We start from the raw sequence: 23,969 nt of genomic DNA, 5'->3' as shown, positions 1-23,969 counted from the left end.
CCAACAAGAAAGAAAGAAAAAAATGAAAATTTTTTTCTTTTAAAATTTATAAGAATGGGGAATATAATAAAAGGAGAAGTAATCTTTCTTCCAACTGACATGAGATGCCTGCATGTTACTTTCAAGAATATGTGTGGCAATACATTGAGTGACATTGGCCAGGACCATACTTTTTGTACTTGTGCTGTTTTAAGGGGTGTGTGTTTTTTTATCTTAACCTAAACAATAAGCCGAGAGATATATTTGGAGTGGGATGTTGCTCATACTGATTTCCTTTTGTTGGAATAACAGTAAAGAAAATAGAAATAATTATATCCGATGGAACTTATAACCTAGCAAATTGCAATTTTCCTTAAATTTCTAATTTGATCCAGCTTATTATTTTTTGTTGGCTCTTATTATTAAAGATATAGAATCAAAATGAAAGTTTGAATTTTCGATTATATCAATTCTAGAGCTGCAGCAGAATTGACAAAACAAAAACGTTTAGTTATCAATCAAACAAAAGGGAGAATTCCTGGAAAAAGAGATATAAGGCAGATCCTTCTCAAAATTAAATAAGAAATTTGACGTTGCAGAGTTGAAATAGATGACAAAGAAAGGAAAAGTATGTGACGGATATGGCAAAGAAGGGACAAATATTACAAAAGAAAGAAAAGCTCTTTGAAACATTTGTAGATTCTGACACCTCACTTGCAGTTAACTGAAAAATTGTTCATTAAGATTACAGCTGAATGGAGAATACAGTATTGCAGTAAGTGTATGCCTTTGATGAGTCCAATTGCTAATAGTTCAAACTAAAATGCTTCATGAGAAATGGTATTAAAAACTGAGTGCACATATTCAACATGTTGGTTTATAACGTTTTGTATACTTGGCTATCATAAATTGAGCTTGACATTAGAAGACTGTTAAGTGAATAATCACTAAGGTCTTTAAGTCAGGAGAAAGATGTAAAGGACCCTTTATTAATGAAATCAGGTTTCACAGACAGCACCAACTTGTGCTTACAAGAGCCAACATTTGTGGCTTAACTCAAAAGGTAATGAATAATGTAAAAGTAATGAAGTTAAGTATAGCCTAATGATATTACAAGTTAACTATTGTGCAAGCTGGCTCTGACTCAAAAGTCAGCGTAAGCAAGCTTAATAACAAGAATAGCTCAGTGCACAAATTCCATTGTTAGAGAATTAAAAGTTAGCAACATGGCCTTCAGGCATGCAGAACACTTTTTAATTTCACTTTTTAAAACCTTCACTAAAATACTAAATCTCTTTCTACCTCATCTGAATACATGCACACTAGTCAATTTGCATTCTGGCAAGAAAACGAGTAATAACAACACTGTTTAAACATAAAATGACTGTAATAAAGTAAATTAAATAAATCCCCACTGGTTAGCCAAATTAAATGACTGTTGTAGTGTAAAACAGTTAAAAATTTCAGGCAAAAAAATTTTTAATGTGATATTAAAGCAGCTGAACCATGAATTCATCAAACTTACTGATAGCAAACAGTTTTCTCCTGAACAAATTTACAATGCAGATGAAACTGGTCTTTTCTGGCAAATATATCTTGGCTATCTCTGCAGAAAAGGCCTCCACTGGCAGGGTTCTTAGTGGTCCTTATAAGTGCTTATAAGTCCTTACATTTGAAAATAAAATATAAAGGCCCTTATAGGTTAATTACTTTTTCTTTAAAGCCCTTTTTTTAAGTGCTTATTTTTTGCTTTTAGTGCCTTTTTTTTTGTGTGTGTGTGTGTGTGTGTAATGAACGCGCTATTTTTCCCCATACCAAAGCCGAAAATAAATAAACAACTTTTCTTCCTAATATGAAATGTCAGATGGTGAGTCATACTCCCGGAAATAGCTTTTTCCCCTTTCTCTGCATTAACACATAACCTTTGGTGTGCACGAAGAGTACAGACAAGTGCCCGTCGTTCTATCGGTCAAAGAATTGCGAAAGCAGTAGAAAATTCCGCTACATTCGGCATTCTTTTCCTCCCACCCATATACTACACACATTTGAATTTCTATCAAGATCTTAAAAATTTGCATTCTCGTTCAGCTTGGTCAGTTCATATTCGTGTTTATTATGATCGTTATGCTTATATTATGAGCATATGTATAAATGTTTATAATAACATAGTTGCAGTAACTGCTGAAGTATCGTAAACTTCCAAAAATGGTTGTGTTTTAACACAGATTAGCTTTCTAAAGAATAATATTCGGAATGGCTTAAATAAAGGGAAAGTAATCGAATAGTGACAATAATTCCATTTTTTTGGCCAATACATACGAAGGTTGGGAGGTCTCCCCTTTCTCCGCAAAATCTTGAATATTGAAACTGTTACAGTTCGCTGCAAAACAAGCAACGGGCCCTTTTTTTTTCACTTTCCAATCTGGATTGAATAGGACTAAAAGTTCTGCGGTCTACCAACCCAAGCAAAGAATGTTTCTATTCCGAAATTTAACGCCGTCTGTTGAAAATTAGAATGAAAAACATGCCAGTTGTTTAGTTCTTTATTCTCCTAATACCGGCAGTTGTTGATTCCGATTGCGCAATATCACGTAGAAAAGAATTACGGCACACGTATTGTGCAATAACGCTTGCGATATTTTGAAGAGATAATTAATTTTGATGTTCAGTCCGAGATTTGTTTATGAACATTTAAAAGAGTTTTACTGTGCTTGCTAAGCAGAATATTTTTTAGTTCTGTTGGTTTATTTTTATATGATGCACATATTGAAATGTCAAAAGCATTTATATAGTGGGAAAATCTAAAGAGCGGCTACAGTCTACCCCCCTCCATCCGCTCCTTCAAGTTACGCTCGACTGTCCGAATATTCGCCAATTTCCAAGTATGCGGGTTTGTTAAGCTTTTACTGTTAAAGATGACTGCATATAGCAAATTTCTGTCTTCTGATTTCAGAAATGTTCCTCTTTTTTACTTAAATTACTTTGCTTGCAGTATGTGTTAAGAGAAAACTGATATACAATGAAAATTTAGATTTAAATTATTTAAATATCAATATGAGTGGAAAAACAAATTGTATTTATTATTAGGTTCCAAGCGAATACAATAAATATACCTTATTATTATTTATTTTCTCTATTTTGAACTGAAATTTCATCATTAAATTTTGTAATATAGTTTAGTTCTTCATAGTTTATTTTTTTCCTCTCATTGTAAACTAGTTATGTAAATTGAACTATAATTTCAAATTAAAAACAAAAACAAAAAAAAAGTTATTATTTTCCATGGTTGAGGTAATGCTTATTCTCTCTTAATAAGTACTTTATTTCTCATATTTTAAATTACAAGTCTAATTTTTAAGGTTATGCAGTTGTGTATGATGTAATTAGACAGGTGTGTATTTTTTTTCTTAAAATGCGCTTGAAAAGTGCTTGTAGGTGCTTATTTTTTTAACTAAAATGTGGCTATGAACCCTGACTGGTTTCAAAGAGAGGCTATCAATTTTGACGTGTTTAATTGCTGCAGGAATGCACAAATGCAATATATTTTATTGAATAATAAATGTTTAAAAATATAATTTATGATTGTTGACCAAATTGCTGGTATTAAAATACATATTGGCTGATATTTTGAATCAATATAAAAATTAAATCAGTTTTAATTTTGTTATTTTATTTAGTTGCTAACTCTTTCACTTTGGCTAAGTTGTATAAGCATATGATATGTGGTAGCACAGTAGTGATAAGCACAGTAGATATGTGGACAAAACTGATGCTGAAAGTGGAAAGCGTTTGACTGCAGAAAATGTCAAAGCCATGTTTGAACAGCTTTGTATTTTTGACATTATGACCACCCTGTTAATAACATTTAAGACCACTTTTAGCCCTCATAACTTCCAGCACCCAGTGTGGCACTGACTCCACAAGCTGCTGATACGTAGTCTGATTTATCTGGTACCAAGCACTCACCAACTGGTCCTGCAATTCTTGCACATTGCGAGAGGGTAGCATGGCAACACAAATTTGGTTTTCCTGGTGGAACCTCAAATGCTCTATTGGATTAATATCAAGTGAATTTGGAGGCCAAGACATGACTTGAAAGTCGCTGAAATGTTCCTTGAACCACTCCCTGACGATTCAACCCTTATGACATGGTGCATTAACCTATTGGTTAATATCATTCCTCGCTGGAAATACTGTTGTCATGAGTTGGTGAACCTAATATCCCTGCCACCGACTTGTCTCAGTCCAACTGCGCATCCAGAAGTCAAGGTTTCATTTGGAAATCAGTGTATTGGTACATGCCTTTGATGTGATGGACAAGAAAACGTGATTCATCTGACCATGCAAATTTCTTCCATTCTTCTAATGTTGAATTCTGATGTTTCTTGACCCATTGCTGATGCAGCTGGCAATGACATGCCATCAGAGCAGGGACATGCTTCGGGCTCCAGCTGCATAGGCATGTACACTGCACGGTGTGTTGAGAAAACTGACTGGGTCATCAACTGTTGTAGCTGGTGGTGATTTCAGCTGTTATAGCTCTTTGTTCGCAACAAACAATGCATAGCAGTCAATGCTCTCCTCTGGAATCAATGCGCTGTCGACGAAACACTGCTGGTCAATTGACTTGGTGTTTCACCATCCATACACCACTTTCAATATGTGCTCACAACTGCACATGAACAACCTAATAAACACGCTTTTGTGATATTGCAGTTGCCAAGCCATAACAATTTGACCTTTATCAGAATCTGATAAATCATCTGCTTTTCCCTTTATGTCGCTAATTGCGTTATGTTTGGAAAGACAATGCAGTATTATATACCCCAACATCATTAGCGCATGCACAGTGGTTTTATGCCTGGGCGAGCCATTGTTATTGCTATGAAATGTCCAGGCGTGGTAAGATAGCTTTCCTGCAAAGCAGGTTTAGGGTTGCCATACAATGGCAAAGGAAGCTTGCCACATTAGGCAAGAAATCGCCCATTTGGCGACAAAATTGGCAATCTACCATGGGCGGTTGGAAAACCTTCTGGAACAAATTCTTACTGGTTTAGGCCAGAATGTTCTTGAACACAAGCCAAAAACTACATAAACCCTGCTGGTATACGGAGAGTCAGTGCGAGATAGTGTCTCGAGTTAGTTCGTACAGAGTTGATCGAGTTGACAGCCAGGCAGCGAGTGCCGAGTGGGTTGTTGAGTGCATTGAAAGAGTCTCTTCGTGCATCGTGGTTAATGCATCGCCGAGAGAGTGTGTTAAGCTCCGTGAATGACTGAACCGAAGAGTCGGGAGCTGTGCTCTGTATGTCATCTACGGCATCTCAATTTGTAGGGTGGAGAGTCTTGAGAGTACGTGGAGTTCCGAGAACGACCCAGCAGAGTCTTAAGCTGTACTCTGGTGCTTTGCAGTGAAGCTGTTTCCACTGTTATAGCCTGATAACCTGAAGGCTGTATCACGAATTGTTTCAGAGTGTTTATTGTAGTTCTTCAACGACTGTGTAAAGGTGTTATTGGAGTTGTCTTGATTAATATTGGCTAAATAAAATGTGTTTCGATATTCCATCAAGTGCTGTTGTCGTTATTCACTCCAAATCTACGAACCCCGCACGAACGTGAAGGAAGAAAATAACGTAACATCATAGATGGAGGGTGGTCATAATGTAATGACTGTTCAGTGTAAATTTAATAACAGTACCTATAATGTGAGCATTAAACATTTGAGTAGTATTATTGGAGGAGTTAAAGTAACAAGAATAAGCTAAATATAGAACCTCCTTTATATTTCAAGCTTCATGTCTAGTCCTGCAAATTTATGAATATTATCGTCTTGCTATAACTTCTCCAATAATCATAATTCAGCATGTTGTTTTAACTCAAATTTGAATAGTAATCAAAAGCATTTAGGAATAGAAGTTTTAGTGTAAATGTTAAGTGTTATATGTAATTTCATTCCTTTCGAAGAGTGCAGCTTGCTACATTAAGTTTAAATAGTCCATGATTCTCATAATATTGGGGACTAGTTAATTTGTTAACTGCCAGCACTGTAATCTAAGACAGATGCACAACCAGGTCTAAACCCAACTCAGAACCTCCATATTAGGCAGGAGGTGAGTTTGTCAGGCAAATTTTGCCTCAAATGAGCATATAAGGTAATTCACTCTGCGACAGGCGACAGACTAATTGAACTCTGTCACCCAAGACTGAATTGCTCAACCAGGGTCTCTACTGCTGGTGATCAGAGATCACCACAGGGTACACCTTTATAAGCCTGGTGATTTGACTGATCATCAAAATGCTACTCGGCAGTACTGCACGGGCAGCCCATCACTGAAGGACATTACTCAGAACTCTCAAACTACTGCTTTACACCCGCAGTGGTTCTAGCACCTTCAGCTCTAGGACTTGCACTGAGCCCCCTTTGTCTGGATGTATAAATGGTGTTTCCTTGGATTCTGAAACCTCAAGGCTCCTGATTTTATACCCTGATGTCCGAGACTACCTAGGTACAGATTCTAGCCAATAACTTCACAGGTTTTCCTGTGTCAACCCATGTTGTTGGAAAAGCAAACCTGTTCTTACGCTTTGACAGTTTAGAGCTCATAGAAAAATGTTTATATTAATAATAAAAAAAAATGGTAATTGATTTGAATTTTTTTAAACAATTAAGAATATTCAGTTTGCAGCGTTTTGCATTTGAAGTGGCAAAGAAGCTTAAATATGCTACTGCAATGCGACTTCATCTGCACAGATTATGTTCTGGTTTCCTTAATGGCACACATTCTGTGCATTTTGCACATATTTGAAGTAGGCAGATGTATTATGCTATGGAAGAAGACCTCCACTAACTCATCTTCACAAAATGAATGTTTGCTAACGTGACATAAATTCATCTTTCTAAACTAAAGCTCTTTATCCAAAAACTAGCATACCTTACGTTCTCAAATAAAGAGTTATCACTCAAACAGTATGAATATTGTCATTCACAAGTAGATTTTTCTGATATTTTCCTAGCATATGGCTTTCATTTGGAAAGTGCAACCTTAAATAGATAATGGAAATCATTTTCATTTGGAAAGTGTAACCTTAAATAATAAAATCTGCCCTAACTGTCAGTTAGGGCAGTTTTTATGTGAAAATGATACCTTAGCTTCAGACTGTGTAATGAAAGCTAAAATTCAGTTTTAAAGGACATCAGACTGGGTAAGCACAATCTGGTGTTTGAGTAATGTGTAATTTTCAGTAGGACTGTTGTTGCATTTATACAAAATAAAAGAAAAGATTCCAAAGCTTGAGAAATATATATATATATATATATATATATATAAAAGTTGCAGAATTCAGATTGTAATTAGATGTAAGGATTAACTTTGTTTTAGTTTAATCTGCCAGTGAATGCATAATGCTTGGAGCAAGTATAATTATTCAAGAAAAGGTTATGGAATTTGCTCAAAGTAAATTAGTGTAAGGAAGCAGCAGCCTGTTAAGATCACTTCATCACTTATTTATTTAACTGGAAGCGTATCACATTGGAAACAAAATTTTCTGAATGAAAGATTATGATGTTACAAAAAAGCTGTACATTTACTTATGATAAAGTGGGACTAAATTATGATTTATTTCTTAGGGGAAAAACAGTGGTTTTTAAAAAATAAATTTTCAGCAGTGGTGAAATTGTGAAGAATGATTAATGGTTCGTTTTGCAAACAATGTGCTTCCACCTGAATAAATAAATACAGTGGAACCTTGAGATACAATTTTAATTCATTCCAGCATTGAGTTTCTAGATACGAGAATTTCTCATATCTAGAAACAATTCCCCGTTGAAAATAATGGAAATCCAGTTAATCTGTTCTGCTACCTAAAAAATATCAATGTAAAAATCAATTTTTCTAATAAATAACACTGGCTAATAGTATAACCACATAGTTTAACTTTTATGATAGCTTTCGACACCGACCTTTTAACTGCTTCTCATTAAACTATACAAGCAACAGCTTCCCAGCATCTTCTAAGAGTTTTGGATGGTGCTTGGAAATAAGGGTAACTCCTTTGGCTACAACAAGTTTCTTAATGTCTTCCTGCTTCTTCAGAATAGTGCAGATCGTTGATGTCGAAAGGCCGTAAGTCTTTGCCAATTGCGTCACTCTTACACCACGCTTATATTTATCCATGATTTGTTTCTTAATTTCAGTGGCCATGGCTTCCATATTTTTCTTTGCAGCACTATCTGAGGCAACAATCTTTTCGGGAGCATCGGGAAATAATTATTTTCATGTTAGACGTAAAAAAAAAAATTGACTTGCAAGAGTGCAAACACGTAGATCAAAGTACACTCAGTGATCGGACAATGGGATTCCCTGAGTTGAGCTAGATCGGGAAATGGCATCATGCATACCAACAGCGTGGCTCATTCCTCCTTACTTGAGTCAATGCTCGTATTTAGAGACAAATTTTTTGCTCATACTTTCCTCGTAGCTCGAATTTCTTGTATGTAGAGATGCTCATATCTCGAGGTTCCACTGTAAATAAGTTCTTGTCACTAGAAAATCCATGCTGTATAAAAAATGTTAAAACTGTATCTATTGAATATGAGAGTGGCTCAAATGTCTAAGTGTTGAAAGAACTTTTTTAACGTGGAATTAAAAAAAAAAGTATATGAAAAACAAGAAATTGTACTAATTCTTCAAAACTGAATTTCCCATCCTCATGCTAAAAACGATCTGTCTGCAGATGAAGTGTGTTTCTTGTCTCCCTATATAGCAGCTGTACCCCCCCCAAAAAAAACTTTCATTAAGATATTATTCTAAACATTAAGCATTTCTTCTGTAAATAATGATTCAAAAGTATGAGAATATGATTGAGAATGATGATTACAAAAATTATGATACTAGGTATATAAGTGGCTGACATTAATTTGGAGATTGAATATAAGTTGATAACGATCCAGCTACTGCTGGAATATTGAATGTAGAAGAAATTTTTAGTGCAGTCTCCTGTTTGTGCTAACTCTTCTGATAAAAAAAGGGAGCTTACAGTATAAACTTAAGGAAGTTGATAATGATCCAGCTAACTGCTGGAATATTGAATGCAGAAGAAATTCTTAGTGCAGTCTTCTGTTTGTGTTAACTCTTCCGATAAAAAGGGAGCTTACAACATGAACTTGAGGAATTATCCTATAAAACCAAACAGAAATGAGCTTTAAAAGCTCCAGATACAAATTGCTAATTTCTCCAAGTTCTGAATGGTGTAGAAAAAACTTTGAAACACTTGAATGTCATCAGAGTCAGTATTCAGTGAAAAACACAAATTATGATTAACTTTTATAAATGCTTTTAAAAATAAACTTCATTAGAAGCAAGCATTATCATAGTTGGAAGATAAGCACATCAATATAGAATTGAAATTAGGCAAAAAAAAAGCGAATTTGTATTGGCATAGATTTTGAACAAAATCATCTCTCCACTAAAAGAAAAATAGTTTGCTTCTATGTCCCAAGGTTCATTGTTCAGGATCTTTTCTTTCTGAAGAACTCAGTAATTGGCTGTTGTTGACAGCAGACTTTTCTCCCTTTGTTATTCGTGAAGTCTTACTTTTTCCATAGTGAACTTGTACTGTTAGAAGTAGCCGCATAATTTTGTCATCCCCTTTTTATCTTTTTGTCAGGTATAAAAATTGCTTGTAGTCTCCTTAAGTTAAACTTTTATGTCATTGCTCATCTATAGGTAAAATTTATTATTCTATTCTTAGAGAACCGTTTTTTGCTTTTAATCGCCAGAAATGTATAGCATTTCCTGTTAGTATGGTTTCACATATATTGGCTAAACTGAAACTATTAAATTTTTCATCGAGGAATAAAAATCCTTTGTTCAGAAACAAGTTAAACCTTTAGTAGCTTTATATAGTTTGTCACCAAAATTGACTTTATTTCTACAAGTCATTCACAAACCTTCTTTGGTTAGTGGATGGAATGTCCTTGAAAATTTACATACTATGAAAAATCCTGTTCTTCCCAGTTCTGTTAAAATTCTAAAATCTTAGCACTTTCAAGTTTCAATACTGTTCTCCTCAGCAGATGACCCATACTTTTTTTTTCTCTTCGCTTCTGCCATTGATTTCTTTGCAAGTATAGTTGTTACTCTTCTCACTTTTGTGGAAAATTTTTCCTTCTTATGAATCCTTACGTTTGATCGCTTTGAAATTACTTAGTTTTACTCTAAACCTCTTGGGCCTAATTATAAGTAATCAAATTTTGGTCATACGAAAAAGCACCATGTATAAAAAAAGATGGTGTATTTGCTGATAACGATGCCAGAGAATGGTGCAGAGTTCATACAATCCTTAAAAGTTTTTAATTTTGGCCAAAATTTGGAAAGTTTTGCTCGTTTCACATTTCCATCCCCCCCCCTTTTTTTTTTTTTTTTTTTTTTTTTTGTAGAGCACTGAATTTGCTGAAACTGGAAGTTTGACCTGGGTTTGATTCCGTGTGAATAGACTTGCTCCATCAACGTTTTCATGGTTTCTTCATGTAGCATGGATATGAGCCAGTTTCTCATAAAAAGTCCTCCATGAAAGCATCTTATTCCATATGCAGATAGACTGCAGGTGGTAAATCAAATAAATCAAACCAAACCAACTCTACTGCAACTGCTGCTCTCAGCACGAATTAATATTTTGAATGAACTTGAATGAAATGCTTAGTATTCAAACCCTACTGCTTTTAATGGAGCCATGAAAAACAGACATTGTAGACAAGGAATAATTAATTAGCTGCACCAGAATTAAAGTTTCAGAGTTCCTGATTCATTTTTCAACCAAGCTTTGAAAACAGTTGTTATTGCCTAGATTGTTGCCTGTCAGTGTTATTTCTCTGTTATGTTCATACTTTGACCTACTGTGACGAAATTATGACTTTATAAAATTCAAAGGTCAAACCCCATGAAGGTCATGCTTCAACCCCCTGATCAGTAAATCTGGAAATTCTTTGCAGATATCGACAAAAGTCATGAATAGAGCATTTCAAAATGAAGAGAATGTTCTAAAAAATCATCTGTTTTTAGGAGAATCTAAGTCAGGACAAGGTGCAGGATGGTAGCAGAGCTGGTTGAATCAGTGCTGCTGCACTTAACGGCAGAATTAGAGCAAACAGCAGGCATCAGAATTTACAAATTGCAAAGACTGCACTGCAAAAAAAGGTCTGTTGCTAAACTTTGAGGGGTTTTTTTTTTTGTTTGAGCATGTTTCCTCAATGCCAGGTGGTGCCAGTTTTGTTTGGCATCTTTCCTGGTGATAGTTGCTTTTATAAACATGGCTCTTACAATTTTTTTTAACAGTTCAACTACCTCTGCCCCTATGCAATTAGGAAAAGGGGGGACGACTAGCTAGAACATACCTTTATGAAAAGAATGACTATTCAAATTAAAAAACGAGACCGTGAAAAAAAGTTTGATGACTGTGATTTGCTGTTGAGGCAATTTTTCTGTGGACAGTAAGTAGGTTCTAGCAAAATTTAGAGACCCTTGATTGATGCGCCATCTGTGATCTTTTATAAATTTTTTCTAATTTTTATGTAAGTACTCTGGTTTTGAAGTTTTCTGAGTGAAGTTAATTTTTTATAAATTTTGCTTGCAGTTTTTTGCAAAGCAACTAAAAATTATGTCATTTTGGCGAATTGCCACCATGTTTATATAAAGTGTATTGTCATGATAGACATTTCTTAATTTATGCATCAAAAACAGTTTCTCTCCTGTTTCTATTCTTCAGTATGAATTCTTTTGTTATTCATTGCCAACTTATCAATATTTTTGCAGTTTTAAAATGAATTTACCTGCAAAAAGTCTGATTCAGTGATTTGTGGGCAACTTTTTTTTAGCAAATACAGTAGTGTTATTGCCTTATCATTAAAATAATGGCATTATATTAAAATTGCATTACAAAGAAAAGTAGCATTATAATAAAATGTTACTATTTTCATGTACATGGCATGTTTTTTAAGTAAGGGCTGTTTTGTTGTATGCACTAATAGGTGATGTGCACACTGCAGCGAATGCTTGTGTTATATCCCGGCATTCCTTGAAAACAACTGTGTTCAGTTGTAGCTGTGTAGGTAATCTGTATGGTCTGTTCTGTGTCTTTAAAATGTTCAAAGATTATCAAATTGCTCACTCTATGCAAAGTACAGTCAGTCATACATTTTTCATCGGCAAGAAACCTGTCTGCTGCAGATATTCACCGGCATATTTGTGAAGTTTACGGAATTACTGCCATAAGTGAAGGCAAAGGGCAGAAGTGGGTCAGAGACTTCAAAGCTGGCCATGACAACGTCCATGATGAGTCTCTCCAGTCACCCATCTGTGATCACAGACGATATGGTGGCTTCAGCTGAAGCGAAAATTCTTGAGAACAGATGCTTTACCATGGGCACTCTTTCAAACAAATTTGCTGAAGTGTCTAGGTCAGTGTGGTATAAGATTGCTTCTGAAAACTTAAGATTTAAGAAACTGTGCTCCTGTTGGGTCCCTAAATTCCTAACGGAGGACCAAAAAACAAAAGATTTGAGTTGAGTGTTCACTGAAATTTTTGACTCCTTACAATAAAGAAGGTGACGCCGTGTTGTGCCAAATAACAATGGGAGACAAAATGTGAATTTCACATATCATGCCCGAATTTAAGCAACAAAGCATAGAGCTGAAAGACACACAGGATGTCCAAGGGTCAAGGCCAAACAGACTTTGTCCCAGCGTAAGATCATGGCGTCCGTGTTTTCGTATAGGCATGGTGGTTTGTTTGCCAACTTCATGCAACAATGAATGACAATAAATGTGAAAGCCTACAACTAAACCTTGTGAAAGCTATGGAAAGCCATTCAAAACAAAAGACCAGACATGCTGACTGAGGGAATTTTGAAACCCTGCAAAAGCTATGCAGAGCGATTCAAAACAAAACACGAGACATGCTGACTGATTGAATTTTGCTACTCGATGACAATGCAAGGGCTTACACTGCAGCTCAGACTTGAGCTATATTGGACTCTTTTGGATGGGAAGTTTTGGTCCCCCTGCAGCCCAGACCTTGTGCTCAGCAATGTAGATCTTTTCCACTATCTCAAACATCATCTCGGTGGCAACCACTACAATGAAGATGTGAAAACAGTTGTGATTTCTTGGCTATCAGAGCAGGCGGCAAGTTTCTGTGAAGAGGGTATTTAAAATCTAGTTTTAAGACATAAGTGTTTAAACAAACTTGGCAACTATGTTGAAAAATAGAGAAACATATGTAGAATCTAAAAATAAATTTGTTTTTGGAAATTTTCTTTCGTTTGCTTTTTATTTTCAAATTTTTATTACTTAAAAAACATGCCTTGTATCATGTTTTAAAGTGTCTGTGCCCTTTTATTTTCAGTTTCCAAATATCTTGATTTTCAAATTTAAACAAGGTAAATAAATATTATAAAGCATAATTTCTGAATTACTTTTTAGTAAAAGCAAAAAAGCTACTGTGCATATGTCAAAATTAATGTTATTTATTTAATATTTTATGGAAACTGTTTCCCCCCCCCACATAATTTTTTTTAAGTATTCAAATATGCGTTAGCTTTCTCTGTAAAATTGTTTTTTAATGAATTGTCTTAATTTCGCCCCTCAATTTTGCCATTTGACTGGTATTTTAAAGGCTAAAAATTTAGAAAAGGCTCATTACAAAATAAAAATTGTATTAATGACATTAACTCAAAGTAACCATTATTTTACAGTAAGGCTAGGCTGTGATGAGTTTATGATATTGCTTGGAGAATCTTTGAAAAAAGCAGTGAAAGCAAAGCTTTCAAGAATACTACAATACTTTATTATTGTGGCCCTTATTATTTAAATGGTACCAAAAAATTAATGCACCATGCTGAAGCAATAATTTTAGAGCTTTTCTTGTGTTGATCGAATATGTAGCTGTGGTTAGGCCTACCAGCCATTTTGGTAACAATTTGCAAAGAACTTAGAGTTGTCACTTTGACACAGTTTATTAACAAGATGGTCTTGCTGCTGTCAAAACAACAGGATTAAAACCTTTTCTAATTTTAGTCCTAGATGTCTTTCTCTTGATCTCTTTCCTTTATTTTCTCTTCTTTTATGTTTTTAATTTCTTTCATTCAGAAGTAAGTAAAATGGCAAAATTGATTTGGTCATACAGATTGTCATATGGGTAGGCATCTCTAGAAAGGAATTTCTTTGTTAATACAAATATTGAAGCTTGGAAATTAAAAGATTCCTCATATATATATCTAAGCTAACATTTCATGAAGTTTTCTGGAATTAGTATTAAGTAGTATTAAAAACTACTGAAGGAATAAGATAACAGGTTCTTCTGCGCATTCATTGTAAATACATGCAGTTTATTACGACAAAAGATTTTAATTAAATCTGCAAGTTCAAAGATAGAAGAGAAAAAGTTTATTACGTAAAGCAAAGGGAAAGTTTTTCTTCAAAGAAATATTGTTGAAAATGTTAACAAATTATGAAATGCTTTAAATAATTCAGACTAGTAGAAATATTTATTAAGGCAAATGAATTTAGAAAAGTAGTTAAGGAGAAATAATTAAATATAAATATTGAGAAAATTTTAGATTAAACAGATTTTTTTTTTTAATAGTGTTATGGATGCTTTGTATCTTTTAGTGTATATTTTGTTCTAGTATCTTCTTTAAACTAATATAATAAATTGCAAATGTATAAATTTTCCTTAGGTAGTGTTTTAATTGTAATGTGTTACTGGGCATTTTTAAAAATAAAAAGGTTTTCACTATTGTAAATTAAAATACGAGTTTCAAAAATGTTCATCATTTAATTATTAGAGTTGACTTCAGACTTGATTTATGTTCTCAGTGTTAAATAATAGACTATTTGATAATAATCCATACTATTGTTTTATGTTTAACCTCAGATTGTGTTTGATGATAATACATGCTACATACTTCTGTTTCATGCTCAGAATAGTTTTCCAGGGTTCAAGGTAGTTGCATCTGTTTGCTTTAATTTATTCAGATCAATCTGCTTGATAGCTACTTAATTTTTTATGGCCCTTAAAGATCATTAAAATACCTGTAATTTTCATATAAAGAAGTGAGTACAGTAGAAGTCCAGAAATCCGCAATGCTTGAGACAAGAAGTTGTGCAAATTTTAGGATTTTGCAGATTTCAGGACAGAAAAGATAAATCATAATATTCAGAATATAAGTGCAAAATAAATAAAGCATATTAGATACATTTAAATAAATTTTTATATACATTATTACATTAATTTATTTAAATGCATTAAATTATTATTTTATATGTGCATGTATTTATTATATTATTCATCTATAGTAGTGATTACAGATATATTTAAAAGCATTAAGGACATATACAATAGAGACATATATATAAAATGTAAGGGATATTAATAAAGCATAAAATGTTTCATTTTTTTACATGTTTCAAACATTTTTCTGATTAAGGTTTGTGTTAAAACTCTAGGGTACTCCAAAGTAATTTTTTTTTATTTTTTATTTTTTTTTTTTTTTTATATATAGAGTTATAATCTCTAGCTCTGTGACAGAGTTCTATTGTTCTAAAAATTTTAGATATTTTTCTCCATGTTCCAAACCCTTATTAAAAGATATTTTCTCACTCCTATCAAATTCGTTATCTGTGTAGGAATCGTTTTCTTGCTGTGGCAAATAGAGCCAATGATTTCATCATTGGTCATCTGATATGCCAGTTTTGCTGCATCTGAACACATCATCCATTCAATGATATCTTCTTCTTGCAAAGCTTCCTTATTTATTCTTTCTTTCGAATATAAAAGCAATTCTCTTGCTTTAACCCTTGCTGCCCTGACCCTAAAACCAGAAAATTCACTTTTACCACTCTCAGTTTCAATGCACAGTGAAGATGGCCATACATTATGCCAGGAATTTACTAATGTTGTGTGGGAAACAGAATTCCATCATTCAGCTAACAAATAAATGCAGTCTTTTATGGTGAATTTTTTTTTTATAATCAATCACAAGGTGAAACATGATGGCCACTTTAAAGAATTTTTTGTCAGAAACTCTGATTTATAGTGGCATTTAATACTGTGTATTATGGCCTAGTCCATTAGTTGGATCAATGATGTAGTATTTGGAGGAAAAAAAGGGCCACGACATTATGACATGTTTAAATGTTTGCATCTGAACAGGCAGAGCAGTTGTCTGACAATAGTAAAATCATGCAATTTAATGGTAATCCACACACTGTTACAGTGCCTTCTAGTCTCTTTAACGAAATACTCCATGAACCATTTGGTCATGAGTTGTTTCGTGAACCAGGAATTTTTATTATTCCTGTAAATCACAGGTAAGGATTTACTCCTTTCAGAGCTCTGGGATTGATGCTCTTACCCAGCACCCCTGGTTTACATTTGTAAGTTCCAGCTGCATTGCTGCATACAAAAATAGTAACTCTTTCCTTAGCTTCTTTTACCCCTGACAGTGCACATTCTTTGCTTGTCACAAATCTCCTTCTTGGCAAATATCGCCAAAAGGGTCCATTCTCATCCATATTAAAAATCTGTTCTGAGCTAATATTTTCTTCTGCCACTAACACAGAAAATTCATCAATAAATTCCTCTGCTGTTTTATAAATCAGCAGGAATCCGTTTATTATTTTCTCTCAGAAGTGGTCCTGAAATATGGTACCCCATCCTTTGCCGCTGCCGGAACCACTCGTATAATAATAGAGCATCAAGGCTTGCCAATTTCGCTTTAAGGCAAAGATTTCCGGTTTTGAATTCTGGTATTAGAATCACTGCTGCTGTAAAATTCAACAGCTTTTCTTTTATTTTTTCCATATATTATACACGATCAGTGTCGCAATTCCGTATGATTCTGCTATAAACTGAGGAGTAGTACCTGCTTCCATCTTTTGCAAAATTTCCTCTTTTTGTATTACTGTCAATGCAATATGTATACATTTTTCAGCATTGCAAGGAGTAAAATTATGAATGTGTTTCTTAACTGTCATTGTATGAAAAAGGTGCTGAAATTAAAAACATTTTTAATTTATACACAAAATATCTGGAGGATGGAAAGGCAGCATTAAGCAATCTTGTGAAGTAACAAAATCCAACGTGAATCGTGAACTTGAAAGAAAAATTGAGTGAATTTTTTAACCTCGATACAGATTGGAGGGGGAAAAACTTTTACCATGATGTCAATAATTTGGTATTTCTGGCTGTGATATTTCTGTTACGACTCATTATTTTTTGGTAATTATGTCATTAGTAAATATTTTTCTTCAGTATTTTGTTCTGTAGCAGTTTTATGTAGCGATTTCTGAAACCTAAAAGTTGAATGTTTATATTTTGAGAGGCAATGCAGTTTTCAGGAGTTGGCAGATTTTCAGTATTTGACTATACTAATCCAGTGACAAGAAGTTTCTGCTGTTAGAGAGCAGTTTTTTGTAGAACTTTAATCCAAATGTTGCTTAAACTGAGAGTGCAACATAAAATGAAAAACCACTAGTGGTTATTAACTATTCCAAAAATCTTTGTGTAATAATGAACACTATTTCTGTTAACAATAAATTCATTTTAATGTGCAAATTGTTCATTTGTAAATGTGTGTGAATTTGATTTGTTGTAAAATTTATGAAGTTTTAATAGCAATGTAATTTCTTCTTACCTTAAAAATTCTAAGTTAATGTGTTACCTTGGATGCACAGAAATATTTTGAAATTATAACTGTTCTTGCGATGTATATTTTACACTTCAATTTAAATTCTGCATTATTTTTCCTGTAATATTTCTAATTTTACTTCTACATTGTTATAGTGTTTGTTATGCAGCGTTTTATTTTTGCTTTAGATTGTAAATATGTGTATTTAAATTTTAGGGATTTGGGTTTGGACATGTTTCGCACACATATTATATCAAATAGCTTAGTTCAGAATAAGACAGTTGATGGCTTATTACAGCTAATTGAGAAAGAAAGGACTGGAGAAACTGTTGATAAAGGATTGCTTAAAAATTTATCGCGCATGTTATCAGATTTACAAGTAAGTATCATGTTTTCTTATATTTATAAGTGTTTTATTGTTTTTGTAGTTCTTACATTATTATATGTTTCATATATGCAATACACAAAATAATGTAAGAAATTCTTTTCCTTTTTCCCTGGGGGATAATCTCTACTGAAAATGTAACTTTAAATTAATATTCTTAGTTGCATAAGTGCTAGAATTTGTTCTTGAAAGTTTTTTTTTTTTTTTTTTTTTTTTTTTTTTACTTTATGAGTTAAATCATGCTATCTTCTTAGCATTCTTTCCACTTTTGATCATCTCTAGAAAATTTAGTTTTTAGTTTTTCCTTTAAAAGCTAAATAGTAATTTAGGCTTGCTCCCTCATTACTTATATGAATGGCTCGGACTCCCGCTTTGAATTTAAAAAATATTATAATTCAAAATGATTTATTTGTAAATTTAATGCTACGCCGCTTAATAACTTAGCTACCAAGCAACAGTTTCTTTCGAAAACCTTCTGTTGTATATTCCTTAGCTACCAAGCAACAGTTTCTTTCGAAAACCTTCTGTTGTATATTCCTTATTAGTTGCAACACATGTAATTTAAAATACATAGGACTGACCAAAAGCAATCTTAGTCTTGGAAATGATAGTTGTAGGTTGCACATTAAAATTTTAAAAAAGTAACCGATATACCAACTGTTAGTCAGACTACAACAGAATTAGTATATTTTTATTTTCATGACTTAATGACTTAATGAATAATATTTATATTCAGGTTTTGGACATTGTTCCTAAAATTAAAAATTGACTGTTTCAAAAATCTCTTCTTAATTGGTTACACACCTTCAATGATAACTTTTATTTATGAATTTTGTAAAGATTAAGAAATCGGTATAAGGTATTCATGTGTGATTCAAAAAAAGAAACATGTATAAGGTATTCATATGTCATTAAAAAACATTTTTAATGACATATGAAGGTTACCATATAATTAAGAACCTAGTACTGAAATTTTGGAAATTTTAATTGGCAGGACACAAAATAACTCCAGTAAAACTTCCTGCATCATCTGTTTGACAAAATTAATTACGGTAATATCTTCAAGAGTTGTCAACATAACTTCCCTGCAGTTAATACTCACACTCAGATTTTTTTAAGTATTAAAAAAAATGCTTACTAGCGCAGTAACCATCATGAACTGGACACTAAATCAATTTGATATTGCAAAGAAATTGAATTTCTAACTTTTGGATGCTTATTATCAGCACATGGTCACAGGAAATGTGGATATGGTCTCTAACCTACAATTAAGAAATCTGATGAAACTTGGTACTAAATTCAGGCTAGTCACGAGAATTAGCAAAGAATAACCTCAATGAATTTATTATTAAAACAGACTCTAAACTCAGTCTTCCAAATAATACTTTCTTAGACTGGAAAGGAGTTTTTAACAAAATCAACCTTAATCTCAAAAGGTTCAATTTCACAAGCAATGTCAACCGAAATTCACATAAAATTAATGAGGTTAAACAGAAATTTACAGTAACCAAAATAGATAAAGTGAATATTACCTTCAGTACCACCAGAAAATAATTTACAGCCAACTAATTGAAACAGAATTTAATGAACCAATTAACAAAAAAACCATTGCAAAGTCTCTATTGTCAACAAACTTGTCTTTTCACCGCAGACTTAAAATTTCAATACCACCAGACTGCAACAGATTTTCTAACCTTTATGCTTTACCCAAATTCCACAAGACACCACTGAAATTTAGATGGACATTAATAAAAAGAAAATGGAACTAATAAAAATAAATGGGACTAATAAAAAGAATATTCACTACTTATTTGCCCTCAAGCTTAAAAAAATATTTCAGTTATTCATAAAGCATCACGCATAGATCACAGTTATTATTAGATCCTTAATAACCCCCTTCCAGTTACTAATGCTATTAAAAAGCTTGAAATTAAGGGAATTAACCTCAGTGATTTTGGAAACTTGTATACTACTCTACCATTAAAAGAAATCTTCAGTAGTCTGCTATTATTTCCACACTTATTTCCTGAAATGCTTGCAATTTTAACAGAAGACAAATGGAAAGATTTCTTAAGTTGGACATTCTTTCTTAACTATATTCAATTTGATAAGGTTATTATCAAGCAAATAAGCAGAATCCCAATGGGATCCAATTACTTAACGCAAATTTGTAATCTGTACTTATTTACTGAAGAATTTCAATTTTAACAATCACTAGACAAGACTGCTTGCAGCTGTTTGCAAATACTTAAATGATACAATAACAATGAAAATTCACAATTTACCCATTGTGCTTAATTCTCAAAAAGACCAGCAAAAGTCAACAAGAAATAGAATGTCTATATTTACAATTAACCACACTAAAATTAAACAACTTAATAAAAGAAAAGAATTTAACTTTGCAAATATTAAACTCTTTAATTGTCATACCGACTTGTCCAAAATAGTAAAAGCTAAAACGCTTTGTAATTAAATTACTAGGATAAAAAATATTTCTATGAAGATAGTTCAAAAATGAGTTAATTTTGCTTACAGAAATTCTCCTGAAAAATAACTCCTACAAAGTTCATTCGCTTTTTTCTTAAGAAATCTGGCATTAACTATCAAATGTAATCTTTAAACTAATAACAAAATGATGATATTACCCTTAACTGCAAGAAGGATAAGGCAGATTGTATTTATGTACTATTATTAACATAGCCTATTTAAAAATCTCAGTAGTAGCTGATATTGAGTGAAGATTTTTGAATGTAATTAATTCTGTTTCATTGACTTTTAGCCAAAATAATTTTTGATAAATTTCTTATTTAGCACCAATACTTGTATCAACTATTTTAAGATTCTCTTCCTCATAGAGATAATTTTTCTGTACCTTCACTATGTATGCCAAATGAATCTTTCCTAGCCTTCTATATTACAATCATAAAAATGCAACCGGGTGGGGCACTACTACTACTTGGCGTATTTGATTTTTGAAAATTGCTAATTACTGAGGTTCTATAATGATTTCGCAAAAAAATTTTGTTTATGGCCCTAGTTTTACACTTGTTTATTTAAAAGAGCGTATTTTTACTTTTTCATGTTGTAAATAAATATGTGATTTTAGTTTGCAGGTTTTTTTTTTAACTTAATATTCAGCTTTTGTGTATTTTGGTTCACATGTTTAGACCAGCATTTAGTTTATTCAATATTTGCCCGAAATGTAGGTTTTTATTTCAATTTTTTTAATCAGATTGTGTCGGAATTTTTGTGATATGTATGAAATAAGTTGAATTAGTTTGATGAATATTTTTTAATTAAATTTGATTTTAATGCATTCAAACTTGTGAGGGGATAAAAGTAAATGAGGTCTCCAACTTGTTGGTTTTATAGAGAAGAACTAATTTGCCTTCAAAAGTCTTTTTCCGGGAACTCAGCAATAATTACTTACTGATTATTATTTTATTGTCTCTTCTGCAAGATTGCGTGCACAAGTTGTTTTTATTAATTGCTAATTTTATAATAGTTTGAACTCTACATCTCCCAATAGGGTATTCACAACAGTGTTTTTTTTTCCTTAGGGAGTAATCTTTATTAATAACTTTCATATGTGTGATAGATAATATTCTGTTACACACCAGAGATTCAAAATTACTTAATATCTAGTTTCTGTATGTGTCACTAAAACAGCTTTGAAGTATAAAAAAAAAACTCTTTCTTATGTTTTGTAAGTCATTCTTAACCAAACGTGCCATTATAGGCATAGTAAATTATATTAAGACATAGATAAGAAAACCATTAAACATTAGCAGGTATAGATAGTTTTCTAATCATTAGCAGATCTATATGGAATATGTTTAATATAGGTACTAAATGTTGAATTTTTCTGAATATAACTATTTAGTGCTTCTTAGCGAAAAAATTACCTAAGGAATATTATTTTCTTGTATACTTTGTTTTTGTCTTATGGTGTATTGTAGTGCATACTGAGGTAATACTTAACCATTTAACATTATTCTCAACAGAAAGAGATTTGTCAAAACCAGGTCATCCCAGACCAGTCATTGCAGGTCCATTTTTTAAATTTTTATTCTCATTTGATAGTGAAATGTGATTAGCATGAGTACTTCAGTCCTAGTTGCAGAAAGGTGCAAGGGGTATCGTATTTTTTAATATATTGCTCCAGCATCTAGCATGAAAATTATTGATAAATCCACAGTATTGTTAAAAATACTGAACAGCAAGTAAGAGACTTTTCAACTCTGGTAGTTTTTACTAGATTATATTCTTGAAAAAATAGAATCACTCTATCAGCTTTTCATAGCTTTTTGTGTGTGTGTGTTCTGATTATGTAGCAGTCTCCCTCCTCTCCACAGAGGCATCTGTCATGAGATAGGTTGTCCTGAAGCCTCTTATTCTCACTGATGATCCCATTCAGAATACATAGCAGTATCACTTTTGTAAATGATTTCATCTGTGAACAACAGTATATAGTAAAAGGCATTTATGCAAGCTTGAAGATGATTGTGAAGTGCAGATGACAGGTTATCATGAGTTAAGTGATTTTCTTAAAGGTGTATTGGTAAGTGCTCATGGGATGGTTCATACCATTTTGGAGATAACAAAGTTTGGATTTTAAATGCTTCAAAGATATATATTGAACAGAAGAGTGCCAGTAAAATGTTGAATGTTCATAGCATTCAAGCCATCAAAAATTATAGGATCATTAGAGATGTGTCTGTCAAGAATCACTTCAAGCAATAAGCATGTATCCACATGAGGTGGGAGGACTACACAATGTTTCCTACATGCTATGGGCTTTATTTAATCTCTGATGCCCAGTGTGAGAGGCTTTGTGACAAAGGGCTGTCTTTATTTGCCCTATTGAACATGGCAGCTGATACACTGAAAATGAAGAGTCTGGTCTGGCAATTGCATTTCTAAATAGCTTGGACAAATAGAGCAGTGCATGTGGAAAGAACCTTATTGAATTAATGTATATGGCATGTCATTTGTACTGGCTAGTGTTAGCTTAGTAATGGCATGGGATCTGTTCAGCTGGCATGAATTAGGATCCCTCCTCATGTATCTATAAAATTTGTGACCAGTGAATCTTGTATTAACATCTGAAATGTTCTACACCCATCTATTCATGTCATACATTCAGTTTAGTGGATTTGTTTTCTTACAAGGCAACACTATCAACCAACCTGTCCACAGCTGCCTAATTAGAGTGTGAGGAATACTCATATGAGTATCATATCATCAAATAGGCACATTTTGCTCAGGTCTCAACATTATTGATAATATTTAGATTAACATGTAGTGTAACATTCAAACCTGAGATGAATGTTTCAAAATGTTGGACTGTTTGCAAAAGATGATGTAAATTATCTTTAGATTACCCCAAAGGGTGCATAGAATTCATTCCCCAGCATAGTTCTGCATTTTTGTAATCCATAGATAGACCTTCAAGGATTAGAGTACTATTTCCCTGCCCCTTTTTTGGTTTCAGTGATTTTTACTTTTCTGAAATGCTTTGTATTGGGGGGAATGTTTGTTTCATAGTCTTAACGCAGCACTTTCATAATCTTAAGTTCATTTACATGCTTGTGCATGAAGAAAAATATATTCCTCTACACATTAATGCTTATTTATTATGATTTACGATGCATTCCTCAGTGGGTTTTAACCCATAATTTTTATTTCTTACCAAGCTTCCAAAGCTGATGCCAGCAATGAAATACCTATTCCTTTCCTTTGTGTTATCTCACTGCCGAAATGTGTATCTAAATGTGGTTAAACATGAAATGCTGCAAACATGTTAACTGCACATTACCTTCCATGTAAGATTGGTGTAACTATTATTACTATGGTGCACAATCTTAACTCAGTCTAGCAATGCTGGAGATAAGCACCGTTACTAATACACATCAAATGGAA

At 33.0% G+C, this 23,969-nt stretch overlaps 1 protein-coding gene across 2 annotated transcripts in view; it reads left to right on the top strand.

Moving 5' to 3' along the window:
• Positions 1-23,969, top strand: part of LOC118181390 (cullin-4A-like) — a 201,322-nt gene that overhangs the window by 68,975 nt on the left and 108,378 nt on the right. For both annotated transcript variants that reach the window (XM_085807730.1, XM_085807729.1), the window contains exon 5: positions 17,879-18,041. In XM_085807730.1, the coding sequence (XP_085663856.1) occupies positions 17,879-18,041 (163 nt within the window). The remainder of the gene's footprint in view (positions 1-17,878; positions 18,042-23,969) is intronic.

The sequence above is a fragment of the Stegodyphus dumicola genome, chromosome X1 (genome assembly GCF_044657685.1).
Source record: "Stegodyphus dumicola isolate Sdum_Otavi_A_Nest chromosome X1, ASM4465768v1".
Lineage (NCBI taxonomy): Eukaryota > Metazoa > Arthropoda > Arachnida > Araneae > Eresidae > Stegodyphus > Stegodyphus dumicola.
This window is presented reverse-complemented; position numbering and strand designations above follow the sequence as displayed.